Source organism: Ceratosolen solmsi, unplaced genomic scaffold, assembly GCF_000503995.2.
Source record: "Ceratosolen solmsi marchali unplaced genomic scaffold, CerSol_1.0 scaffold3, whole genome shotgun sequence".
In the NCBI taxonomy this organism is placed as follows: domain Eukaryota; kingdom Metazoa; phylum Arthropoda; class Insecta; order Hymenoptera; family Agaonidae; genus Ceratosolen; species Ceratosolen solmsi.
This window is the reverse complement of record NW_011948428.1, coordinates 5,616,115-5,630,656: the sequence shown is the minus strand read 5'-3', so window position 1 is coordinate 5,630,656 and position 14,542 is coordinate 5,616,115. Positions and strand designations below refer to the sequence as shown.

Below are 14,542 nucleotides of genomic sequence, written 5' to 3'. Positions count from 1 at the left end.
GGAACGGAGAGAGGAAGAATCGCGCAAGAGCTGTGATGGCTATGATATGCTGCTGCTGCTGCTGCTTGAAAATCAGGTCAAAACATCCTTCTCTTTAGCCTCGGGAGTATAGCGAGGGATGAGCAATTTCGTGATATTTTCCTTTAAATTATACGAATTTGTAGAAATTTAATCGAGCTGTTATCACAAATTAGTCTTCCGTTGCGTGAGAGTTTTCAGCAAATTTCATATGTGACTAATACAAGCACTGCGATTACTTTATTAATATTATATCAAGATATCGGTAAATAGTAGTTACAAAAGACAAATACGGATAATAAAGATCTAGATACGATGGAAATCTGTAGTGGAAGGTTTATGTATTATATCTTTTCGTATGCTGGGTTTGGCGAAAATTATATTAAGTTGTTCGTTTATTCTTTAATGATAGATAAGATAAAATTACAGTAGAACATATAAGGAGAAAATTTTTTAGTATTTGTGATATTTAGAATACTTTTTTTCTGTCGTTAGCAATAACAGTTTTAATTTCTCTTTCGGTGTAAATAAATAATATAAATTTTTCACCTAATAAAAGGAACCATTGACAACTGAATTATGCGCCAGATAATAGGGTTCTTGAAATTCATTATAATTTTACTGATTTTAAAATCAATATATTGGATTTTAATAAGTATTATGACTTTACAAAGTCATTTTAATAATAAGTATATTCTAAATAGACCCAATATTATTAATATTTATTTATTTATTATTAATTTATTTATTTATTAATATTATTAATATTTACTGCCTATGAAACCTTGGACTAACCACGTACATATAAGCACATGTCTGTTTTATTATGATTAATTAAGATTTTATTCTGAATTATAGAATTAATACTTTAATTTGTCACTTCAATATGTCAAACATATAATTATGAAAGCTTTCGACACGACGATTATGAATGCTGATGCGTTTTTGTTGCATTCTTTTAGTTTCGTGTCGATTATTTAAGAATTAAATCAAATGAAACAAAAATAATTCGCCAATTATATGAAAGAGTAAAGAAATATGTACATATAAAACATTTGTTTATATACGTAATAACGTATCAACGCAATTATCGCGAAAGGTATCGGTTAAACACTATATATAATGTTTGCCTAATAATTTTTCTTTCTTTAAATCTATATATATATATATATATATATATATATATATATATATAAAGGAAAACCTTATGAAAAGAGATACAAGTTTAAGAAACTGCGTAGAATGTTGTTTTGATTTGCTTCTCTAGTATGTGCAACTTTACATTGTGACACGTTTCGTATTTCTTGATTTTTTCGAAAAGGTGATATTTGTAATGAAAATTTCAATAAATCAATTTAAAGTTATTGTTAAGTAGTTAGTAATCGATATTCTCACAATTGAAATGTACTTATTCCATTCAACTTGAACCATAAAAGTTGCATGCAATACAATTTATAATTGAAGCTTGAAATAAATATAAAATATTTTTCTGGATACTTATAATTATAAAATTGTTGTGTGAGTAATAAAGTTTACTTGTTGGGTATGAGTTTCGATTTAAATTACTTCGACGTAGTGATAGAGAATAATCGATTATCTTACAGGAACTTAATATAGCACTATGTCTCGTGTTTAATATTTATGGTGCTTCGATGTCATTTACACGCAAATTTTTGTATATAATATGCAACTTGTTTAATGTAAGTAATACATGAAGACACGTTTGATGTCTTAAGATGCACGAATGTACATATATCTATTCTAAATTTTTATAATGAACAGCAGGATGAGCCATTGCAAGTCAATAATTACATTTTGTTCAACATTGTATAAAGTATGTGAGTGTGTGTAAGACAACAACAAAGTTGTTGAAAAAATCCTGTTAATTACAAAGAACTAGATGTTGGCAATTGGGAAAAAGCTTGAGTTACGAATATCGTTTTAAACTAAGTAGTATAATATTTTCTTAAAAAATATTTATTCTTATGTCATGTGCTGTAGGTATAAAACGTGTATTACTTATTTTTTCCTTAAGAGTATTAACTCATCTGATATACGAAAAAAAAAAATCAAGAAAAAAAATTGCAAAAATTTAAAGATACAGGTTGTGCGGTTTAAATTTAAAATTTACATAGGGATACTTTAAAAGTTATATACCTATTACAATAAACTTTCTCCAATATTAAGTTACGAAAATCCTTTTAAAAAAATAAAATAAAATAATAAAATAAATATAATAATAGCCTTTTTCGTTAAAATAATGTATTCGTCCGGACATAAAAAATATAAATATGATTTATTTAATTCTGACCGCCATTAATGCGATCTTTTTCATTACAGAACAAATAAAGTTAAATGCAAACTATATAAAAAATTGTTCGGTAAATTGTTCTTATGTATAAACATAATATAGTATTTCCTCTCTTTAACATATACAGAGAAATGCAAATATATAATTGTCCTCGAATATCATTAATGACAAATACAAAAGAATAATATTTCTAAATAAGGCCTCGCGGCCGTTTATCTTAACCAACTTTTATACATCATACTTAGTAATATACCTGAGTAACCAAGAAATCTGGCCACTCCCACCCCTTGCCTCGGTTCCATTGCAACCATGGAAATAAATATGAAATGCCAAATTGAAAGATAGTAATATTAATTTTTACACCATGAAAATCTTAACTCGACGAGTCGTCTACAAAGACAAATGCCATATCACCATATTGCAATTTGATTTTTCATTTTTTGGCCAACTGCACATGCTAGACGGGGCGGGGCAGGTCGCGAGCTTGATGAGGGGTTGTCGGAAGAGGGGAGGGGGGGATGAGTGGCGCAGTAGCGGGGGAGGAGGAGTGGTATGGGGTAGAGCGGAGAGTTTAAGGGGCCGCCGATCCCCGTCGTATGTCGAGAAGCGTCGGCACTTTTTTACGAGCCGTGGGACAACACCTCTCGAAGAAAGTAATCGCCACCACCACCACCACCACCACCACCACCACCACCACCACCACCACCACCACCACCACCACCACCACCACCACCACCACCACCACCACCACCACCACCACCACCACCACCACCACCACCACCACCACCACCACCACCGCCGCCGCCGCCGCCGCCGCCACCACGGCTGCGGCGATTTTCAGCGCAATATTTTCATCTGACGCGTGCGCGCGGAGGCCATTCGTATAATACTCGCCAAACTCATCCGATGAACATGAAACCGCAGACGGCTTTTTTCATTTTATTATGCCTCCCGACCCTTTTTCTCCTACCTTCATAGATGGCTATACAAGCCGAAGCCGGGGAAATTTAAGATGAGTCAAGCGAGAGAATAATAAACAAGGCAGCCGCGATGAACGAAAACTACTGGCGCGCACGCCCGCGAAGCTTTGAAATTAATTTTTATGCCGCTGCAAGATACAGTGTTTCGAGACACGATGCTTTTGCTCGGCTTGTGTTTTATTATTTGTGTGTGGGCATTCTGTCATGTTTATATTCTAGTAGATTTTAAATCGCGATTCCGACGGATTTCCATTTAGTTTAGAAAGATGATTAGTCTTCATGAAAGATTTGCACACTAAAGCTCGCGGTACGGAATTGATTTTAATCAACTTTTAATCTACAATATAATAACATAATAAAGTTTGTAATTTATTTGACTATTTAAATATTCGTAATCTTCATCTCTGGCTAAATTTTTCTTATAATTTATATTTCATATATTTTTATATCGACCACTTTCTCCTGTCTTCTCACAGCCTGCAGTTTTTGTTGCTTTTTAATCTAATCAATTGACGAGATACATTGTCGTCGATATTGCTATTACGATTTTATTTAAAAGTTTTGCAATTTACAATATTGCATTGAGGAGATTTTCCGTGAACCGTAGGCTCATCTTTAAGCTATGATTTATAGGGCAGCGCAAAGGCAATAATAAACGTAGATCATTACCACGACATCTATATTCGGGCTTTAGGCATTATCATTGAAATTATCCTCCGTTTCCAAATAAGTTGTAAAAATTGAATATAAAAACTAGCCCAAATTCTCCTTTATCTTTCTTTAAATTATTACAAAAGTAAGCGTTCGAGAACTGTAGTGCGGCACACCCGTTAGGATGTTTATTACGGAAGCAGATGCTATTACCGAAAAGCCTCTTTGAAATAGTCCCCGGTTATTTCCGTCCGAATTTGCCATATCCTTGGCTCAATCCTTACACCGGAATCGCCCCGTTTGACAAAGTCAATATGTCAAAGCTGGGAAAAGGAGGGAGTGACAAAGCGCGCGCGCAAAATATAGTGCCAGGCACAGAGAGATAGAGAGAGAGAGATATAGAGAGAGAGAGAGAGATATATATATAGAGAGAGAGAGAGAGAGAGAGGCGAGTGCGAGTTGGCAGAAGATGAAGCGGGCCGTAGGTAGGGCTGGTAGGGGAAAGCGTCGTGCAAATTGGTCGCGCGGGCAGGTGTCACCGCTTAAGGCCGCATACGCCGTGCACACTAATACATACTAGAAGGGTATTTACGAGGCGCTTGGGATCGTTGCACCTGCTACGTGTAATCCCCGGGAGGAGGAAATCCTACGGGATGCCCACGGGGGGAGAGTCGACAATGAGAGGCCAATGAAAGGAAAAGCCGTAGTCGTCGTGCGTCGGCGCGCGCAAAACCAATCGGCACACGCACGGGCGCACCCGGAGCGAGGGACTCTGACTCCTCCCTCGTGTTGTTGGCAGCGCCGCTGCCGCCCATTTCGCGCCGTCATTACCGGATGCGTCCTCGTGTAACGATCGCGAGGTAGCCGAATGACGAGAATCGCCGGACAGCAGCCGGCTACCGTCCGACTTTTCAATTGCACGACGACAATGGCTCTACACGTCCCCGCGTCTCCCAAGAACGCGGCTTTACCGCAATGGACGATGGATAATAATACCTAATGACGAGCTTACGCTCATCTTGCTGGGCTATCGTCCACGAAAATGGTTAATAATAACGACCTGGGGTAACGACTAGAGGAATTTCGAATTTCCATGTTTTCTAAATCATTCGATCCCAACAAGCCTTTTTCACTTTCGCCTTTCGAGAGTACCTACTTTTTATATATTTACTCGACCTATTTCTCTCTCTCTCTCTCTCTTTCGTCCCGCTCAACCACAACCCCAACCGCTACCCCGTCCACCCCTCATCCCTCTCGCCGCCCACTTTCTCGCTCTTTCTCGCTCATTCTCGCTCGGTTTTGGTTCCGGCAACCCTTTTTCTTATTCGTTTTTTTCTCTTACGCGCGCGCGCATTGTTTGTTAAACTGGTTAAAGCGTTTGTTCGTCTTCGGGGATCCGTTTGCTTGGGCTTTGTATTGGTGTGCGTGTACATAGCGACGTAACGCGTGGCATGACGAAAAACACCGAGAGCAATCCGTGCAAATATCGGCCTCGTCGTGTGTATCCGGAGTCAACATCCAGGTCGAGTCGAGTCGAGGCTTCGAAGGTAGATAACTAATTCTTCTCGCTCGAAGGTGTCGTCGGACTAGGATGACGACTACTCTGCCTTCTTAGGCCTATTTCACCGATATGAGAGAGCGCGCGCCGTCATTTTATTTAATATGTGTAATGATTGATTTTACTTTACGTGATTAGTCACGAGTTCAGGCGTTCGATAAAAATAAAAGTAGGCTTGGGTATATTGTCAGTTCATAAAATACCAATAACAACGTAAGAAAAAATATGCCACATCTCTGCCATTGTATTAAATAATAATAATTAAATATACTTAAATACTTAAAATACTTAAATATTCATAAGTATGGCACGTGGTTTAGAGCGAGTGGTGGGAAGCAATAATATAAGACAGACGAAGAGAGGTGGATAGAGAGCTGGGTCGAGATATATATATATATATATATATATATATATATAGAGAGAGAGAGAGAGAGAGAGAGAGAGAGAGAGAGAGAGAGAGAGTGAGAGAGAGAGAGTATGAGAGGTAGAATGGCTCTTACAACGTATGAATAATATTCTGTAAACGCAAGGCTAAAAACAGGGCCTTCATCTCACATTTGGCAGCTCGTCTCACGCACAAGCTGATCACAATTTCCAAGTATCGTTGGATTCCCGCAAGTTACTAGGAAGGCAGGCATAGGTCATTAGAGTATTCTTTCACGGCTAGGTGCACTCTCTCATGTGACTAAGCGATCGACATCGAGACAGTCTGAACATTGGCGTGCGCCTCGGTGTTTATTTGGCTTCGGTCCTGGAATATCGTCACCTAAGATATCGCCGCTCTCGCGCACAAAAGATGCCCTTCGATTTTTCTTCCTTCTTTAGCACCGTACGTATACGATATGTTTTAGCTTCGCTTTTAGGATGGGGGGTATCGAGTTCACCGGGCTTTCTTCCGTTTGTTTAATTGAAATTTGAGATTTTCGTAACCTCTTGAGCGAGCGAGCGAGCGAGCGGGCGCGCGCGCGTGCGCACGCGTTCGAGTGATAACGTATTGCGCACTTAATGCGTCGTTTTTTTGAGTTGTTGGCTTAAAGGCTGATCTTATGGTCAAATTTCTCTTGGGTATGTGAAGGGAAAAATTTGTCGCTTTGACATGTCCCGGGTGCCATATAAATACGTCTAATATTACGCCCGAACAATGGAGATATACGCGATAAGGGGATCGTAAATTAAAATTAAAAGAGGCAGGAGTTACTTACTAGGCCGTGCACATTCTCAATTTAGCTTATAATAATCGCTTAAGGCCGAGCGGCGTCGATAAACACACTTCCAGCCTGGCTTTTTCTAATATGACTTTCTCTTTTTCGATAACCCAGCGCTCACTTAAATAAAAGGCGAATTATTGTAAATAATTTGGCGGGATAAAGGTGGCCGGTGATATTACTAGACCGTAGCAGCAACACCGTCATAAATATTTCCATCGAAGTACGACAATGTTTGATGGGAAGATAATCTAACGCCTCTTAACAGAACCAGTTTAGTCCGGGTATCCTTCCGTTGCATTGGTGGGTGCATAAAATTGCGATACTCGCTGCGTAGAAATTACGCGGTAAAGCAGACATACAAATATTTGATTCCCACTCTTGTGCGTGTGCTCGAGCCGTTATCGGCAAATTAGCACGGCCAACATGTTAAATTAGAAATTCCGGAAAATAAAAATCGATAAAAATGAAAAAGGAAAAGAGGAAGAAAAAATATTTTGCATTGCGAAACGAGGAGCTGGTGGCGCAATCGCGCATCAACTCTCGAAATGACCGATTGTGCGCAAGATAATCGAAATGAATCATCGCCGACTCGTTCAGCGCCAACGACGAACGTCAAGTAGAATCGTGCGGATGCACGATTATACAAACGCAAGTGTATACCTGCCGTGTTGTGGGGGGGGTGGGGGGGGGGGGGGGGGGGTGTTTAAGGATGATGAAAATGGGCTGGAGGGGGTTGGGAGGGGCACAGATCCCACTTTTATCTTTTATCCGCAGAATTTAATCGGAATGCGACACATTTAAATCTGTATTCTTATTCTTCATTTTCAATAAAATGCGAAAGCCTCGAAAATTATTATTATTTTCTTTATGAGTCACGAGTAACGTTTATTCCACGGATTAAGGCTGTTCTTATTGGTTTTCGACAAAATCATTGTTAAGAAGAAACCCGGATGCAAAATATTTATATTGGCGTTATGATAAGATGATGTTGTATCGGCCATTCGACAGTACGTTAAATTTCATATTGAAGGGATAATATTTTTTACTGCGATAATCTAACTCGATGTGTTAAAGAGAAATGTGTAACATCAATTACGTTTCAGTTTATTGCCAATGTTAATTATGATATATTAAAGCAACACATCTTCGTGAAACCCGGATTGGGCAAAATAGTGTAAAGTACGGAGAGGTAAATCCATAATGAATCATATAATTAATAAATGTTTAAAAAGTTATTAATCATTATAATATAATATACCATTAAAATATTCGCACTAATTCATAACTAATCAACATAGTGATAATGTAGATAGAAGTACATTAAAGTAATCGGCCAACCGATAACAATTCAATATGTTGTAAAATTATCAATTTTAACATATCACATATAAATATTACAACTTCTAATCGTGATATTGTTTTGATTTTCAATTTACATATGCAAAATCATTGATATTTTATTATAATCGTAAAGTAATTTTTAATTTCTTTTCCATTTTCCATGTGCGATTGGAACGTACAAATATATTCGTGTGTGCGCGTGTATTTATATCGTCTTGATCTTGAAAAAGATTAATGTCATAATTATACGTTGATGTGCAGTGAGATAAGCAATACGTGAGAGATCTCACGTGTATTTGGGAAAATTTATTCATAAAAATTGAATTCTTTTCCCGAAAATGACCGATATTCCAAAGGGTTCGATTACCGTTAAAAATATGACTCACGATAAGCGATTAGACGAGGTGGTTGGTAGTGATGGGATATACTTAACAGGTAACTTATGCTTTATTTGCAATTATATGTTAAATTTAAGAAAATATTATCACTAACAACTATTGTCGATGTAAATCTTTAAACAAATGTTTTTTTATCTTATCCATTAAAATGAATTGATATTCATAATGAATTTAAATGATTTTTATAGTAATATCAATTATAGATACTGATTTTATCGCTATTTATACGATATGGCATTTTGTTGAAAAAATTCTTCACAATTCCTAATAAAACTTTTAGTACCCACAATACATGCCTACGACCAAGCGTAATAAAAGATTGTCAATGATCTTTGCATAATAGATTACGTATAGAAGTGTATATACTTTATTGTAGTCGTATCAGATCGCTAATTATTACGATCCATAGTGTTTATGCTATTCAAAATAGTTGTATAAACATGGAAATATTTTCAAAAATACATAGTCCCACGTTCGCGCAATAAATTATAAGTACTAAGCATGCGCTTTTTTTTCTCGCCTTATGTTTTTTGATATTAATAAGTAAGCGAAATTATTAGATTTTTTTTCCCCCCCCCCCCGTTTGTTTAGCTCAATATTCATTTATTCGACATCGATAAACTTTCGAATAAACGATCTTATAATCGGCACTTAAATGTACTTATTACATTAGGCATGTTATCAAATTTATACGCACAGTAAAGAAATATTATTGACTATTGGCCTTTCCCTTGGCCTCGTAATCAGCCGAAAAGTAACTCAAACGTTAAATAATATTCATAGTAACAACGAAATTAACAATTTATTCGGATCATGATAAAATTATATTTATGAAAAATGACGTTAGTGGCCACTACCGCTGAAACGCGGAAAGAATAATGGGTCAATTACTCGAACACGGTAACGTTTATTTTCAATTATTATCCGGCCGTTAAATCTATTTTCTCATAGCAATGTATTTGTAATTTTTTTAATTTTTCATATTCTTTCATTTCATTATCATTTTTTCTCTTTCCTTTTCCCGTTCTTTTTTGTTTTATTTTGCGACAATCGATTAAGAGCAGCGATTGTCTCGTGAACAATGTGACACTTAATTCCGCGTGTAAAAGGCGATTATCAGTAAGAGATACGAAGCCTTAATAAGGAGTCGCATTATATCATAGAAATATAAAGCCAAATAACAACTCCTTAAACAAAAATGCACGACCAACAAATATCGGACGTGGACTGGCAAGATACGAATAATGCGCGTACAACTAGAAATTGAGAATCGTCGTTACAGGTTAAGAGCGGGCCAGTCAAATATATTAATTTATGATAAGCATTTCAACGCTCGACAAAAGAAATAAATCAAAATAAAAGAAAAAGAAAAGAGAGAAAAAAAAAACAAAGCCAAAGTCTCGATTGAGCTCGTCGTCCCATTATCGCCTCCGCGGCTCGTATGTCTTTTCTTTACTGTGCCAAATCCTATAATGATAAGTAATAGATAATCAGTAAAGTACACACACCGCGTTTGCGTGGCGAGGGCAAAAGCTCCGGCCACCAGCAGCTCGAGGATCATCTCTCGCTCTCGGCGCACACCCCTCCGGCCCCGGAGAGAGAGGCTACTGCTGCTTCCACCGACGCTTGGCTCTTCTCTTCTGATCGCACTCTCCACAGTCTCTCTCTCTCTCTCTCTCTCTCTATTTCTCTCCCCCTCCTCTCACTCTCTCTCTCTCTCTCTCGTTCTCTCTCTCTCTCTCTCGTTCTCTTTAACGCACGCGTGCGCTGTCCTCTCGTCTCTTTCCTTATCTTGCGATCGTTCTATTGTCTAGTCGGTGTCTCAGTTCGCGTTAAGTGCCATCGGGGAGACGCAGCAGCGCGTTATCACCGGCGAGCGTCTCCACATCATCGCGAGTCGCAATGACGAACTGCCGAACCATTCGAGCGGTCTCACTCCCACCGCGCCCTGCCCCGCGACAACGGCGACGGTCGCGGCGCTATCACTTGGTGCGAATCGCGAGGGGGAAGCCACCGGCGTGCGACGAGGACGAGATCGGCACGACACCCCAAGGCACACGATGCGGGGACGTGTCGGGAGGTCCGTGACGAGGAGGAGACGGAAGAGAGCTTGACCATTCGGCTTGCCGATCTCGTGATGACTGAGGTTCGAGCCTCCGAGTCTCGCACAGTTACTCACTCCCGGCTCGGACTCACTACTCACACGCGTTCTCTCGGTCCCACCTACTCTCCTCTGGGATCCCTTCCACCTCTATCTGTCCCACTCCCACCCTCCCGCCCTCTCACGCTCACTTGCACAAGCACGCACGCGCACGCACGCGCACGCACGCACGCGCAAAGACACGAAAGTGCACACGCACAATCGCGCGCACGCGCATGCGCACACAATCTCGTATCTCCTCGTATTCGGTCTTGCACGCCCCCCTCCCCACCCCGCCTATTCGCTCGCTCGCTCGCTTACTTGATCGCGAGTTTGTGTAGATTCGGCGTTGTGCGCTTATTCTCGATCTATGATGTGGTGGTGTTTATCATTGTATATGCATCATCATCATCGACGTCGTAATACGTCGTCTGCGCCGCCCTCTTACATATAATCTCTCTCTCTCTCTCTCTCTCTCTCTCTCTCTCTCTCTGGGTCCCCTGCGCGCGATCACCCCTCTCCCGCCCACTCCCACCCGCAACCACGACCCCGGCGAGCCTCTCGAGCTACACCCTCGCGCGCGTGGGGATACCTTCGTATCAACGTAGTCCGGACCCCCCGGACCAAGCGATTTTTATCATTGTGCGCGCATGCGTATTGGGGATCCGGTAAGCGGCCGCGTGCAAAGTGATCCCACGAACAATTGACCCTACCCAACATCTTGTGAAATTGCCCTTGCAATTATTATGGTGCATTTCGGGATTTTTCTTTTGTTCCCGTTAATTTTGCCCTATTCAAGCTGCTCTCCAAGATAAATATTCGCGAAATACGATGTTACCAGAACCTACCATAGCCCATCGAATTGAGCATGAATAAAGTTTATAATACAGGATTATAAGGAATTACGCATTTGGCGAGTAATAGCGCGATGATTTTAAATGAAATATCCAGCGTCCAGCTCTACTTTACAGCTTACTTAAATGCATATTATAACGTTACAGCCTACAATTACTATTTATCATTGTATTTTAATTCGTAGATAATAAGAAAAAGTTATTGGTAATATTGAGAATAAAATAATCGTGCAATAGATGGAAATAAAAGCGTCGGTATATACGATATTGTGGCAAATTGTTGTCATTTATTTGAAACATCCAATTATTAGACAAATTTTAAACTGGCTGATTTGCAATTATAATTTGTACTATATCGTAAAGTAGATAGTTCACCTGTAAATGCCCATTTAAAATATATAAATGATGGCTTTGATACAAAACACGAATTTTTAAATTGCGTGTAGTTAGTCATTTAAAGTATTTAGTGTGGCCACGTATGCTATCTACGAAGTTCGGGTAGAAATATTACTATGAAGATACACGAGAAGAAATTCAATGGCAGTGGCTTTTAGTTCTCGCTAATGGGGTGAAAGTATAATATCCCAATTGCATGGGGATAAAAATACAGAGATACATAATAAATTACAGGTTTACGCATAATTTTTCAGTTATTTACAATGTAGAATTGTATGCTTAGGTGTACAATTATTCTCAACATCTAAATATTTGAATATCTAAGTTATGTAGACAATTTTTGTGTGATATACAGTAAAATATACATAACGAGTAATGCTGGTGGCACAATAAAAAAAAAAAAAAAAAATAAATAAATAAATAAATACATTTAAATTTAAATTGACGTACACAATACACATTATGGATAATATCTATTAATAAACTACGATTATTTCTACTAAATTATTAAGCTAAATATTGGTATTAGTTTTGACAGTTAATGAATTTTGTAATTAAAAAGGATTAGTGCAATAATTAATAAAGTATTTGAGTAAGATTATTCAAATAAAGTAATTTATTAAAATGAAATTATTTCTCAATTTATTTATGAGTCATTACGTGAGGTTGCGTAATTAAATATAATTAATAATGTAAAGTTCATTCAATATTTAGACCATAGAATATTTTATTCGTAGAATTATAGATGTAAATTATTTCAAATAATACGAAAAAATTTTCCATTAACATGAACTTACAGTTCGTCTACTAGACAAAACATACGTATTAAAATTTGTAATATAATGTGCATTAATATTCAATATACTCATTTTATATTATTTTAATTATAAGTTAGTTTTAGTTATAAATAAATCAATTTACTTATTTTATGTATAGTGATAATTAATTATTCTCTTTATCATTACAATTCTTATACGTTTCAACATTATTTAGGAATTGTGCGTCCAAAGATCAATTACCATGGGAATGACGAAAGAAGATTAAGAGGTACGGTAATCAGCTGCCAATCAACGGTCATAGTCATAACGCAAAATATCAAGTAAATTAAAATGGTCGAGTAATGCGACATAAAACGTAGATACGCGAAAGAATTAATGTTGCGCTTTAAAAAATCATATGTTTTCGGACAAAATTTTATATCTGTAATGTATTGTTACATGTAAATAAGAATGGATCGATAACATTGAATTTAAAAATGGATAGAGGAAATAATTTAATATTAATTTTGATATATCGAGATAAATTTAATTTAAAACATTATTTATAAAAGTGAGATAAAAAAAAATGACTATATTTTTCTTTTGTTTTTTAATAAAAGTTGCTTGCTTCTATCTATCTTCTCATTACATTCTGACAAATATAAAAAATATTCTATTACGTTTATATTATATTTTATTATTTAAATACGTTAACCGAGGCATCGATGAATTATTTTGCATAGATATTTTAATTTGATGCTTGATAATAACACATTATTTAAGTATTGCTTAAGTAAATATTTGTTCGAAGCTTAGGAATCATTTTTTTGACAATCGCATTTAGTCATTTTCATTTGTATGTTTATATAACAATATGGGACTTATATATAATAATATTTTCTCGAAAAAACATCATTTGATATAAAGAATTTGTGTTTTTAATATTATTACATATATTGCGTAAAAAGAATAATTTCTAACTGTTGACATTAGTTCAACAACTAGTTTTAAAAATGTTATCAATTAAGTATTCAAATTTCACTGTTGCTAATTGTTTTTTTTTTTTTTTTTTTTTTTTTTTTTTTTTTTTTTTTTTTTTAATAAAACAAATACAATGTTCTTGTTGACGAAACTAGATCGGAACAAAAATTTGATATTTTTCGAATTTTCGAATCGTCAAGTTCATAGCCTTGAATATTACTAGTATTACAGACGAGCGCGCGCGCGCGTCAAAATCATTTTCATAAAATCGACAGACAAAATATGAAAGAAACTTCACACCATTTGATAAGATGATTAATGTAAGCTCGGACGATAAGGTCGAGCGTCGTATAGTTTATCGTTGTATGTGATGTCATTTTCTAAGCACATTGCCGAATTTAGTGGGGCCGCACGACCACTTGCTATTATGTAATTGTCACTTCGTACAGACGTGCGCTTCCGGATGACGTAGCTACCGCGATGCGAAACGACTTGTACATTGATAAGAACGCGATGAACTTTTAAATTAGTCTTTTGTAAATTGCGCCCTTGTGAAATTGCCTGAATTTTCAATTTATCATAGTCTGTGCCTCGTTAGCTAGATATTTTTCCTTCATTCCGAGGACGATTTTTAAATACTTTTGTGTCTATTTTAAAATAGATGCTTTTTTTTTTTAATACCTTACGAGGGTATATCTGGCCTATATTGTTTTGTTGATTAAGAATAAAATTTTTTAATTAAGCCTTCGTCTATACTGATTACGATTTTACTATAAATCGTATAATTTTAATAATAATTACATTAGTGTAGTTAAAACAATCTCCATTAAAATAACATATATCCTTCGAGTATATTTAATATAAGATTATGATTAAAGTTTTGATATCGCGAGATGATGTAACTTTAGTAAACAAATGGACGAGTAATTTATTAAGTATTTAGCACAA

The 14,542-nt window shown here is 36.8% G+C and overlaps 1 protein-coding gene across 1 annotated transcript in view; it reads right to left on the bottom strand.

The window, feature by feature from the left end:
- The window catches only part of LOC105363720 (uncharacterized), a 219,286-nt gene that overhangs the window by 39,860 nt on the left and 164,884 nt on the right, over positions 1-14,542 (bottom strand). Inside the window, exon 2 of the mRNA XM_011501471.1 lies at positions 9,974-10,014. Within this exon, the coding sequence (XP_011499773.1) occupies positions 9,974-10,014 (41 nt within the window). The remainder of the gene's footprint in view (positions 1-9,973; positions 10,015-14,542) is intronic.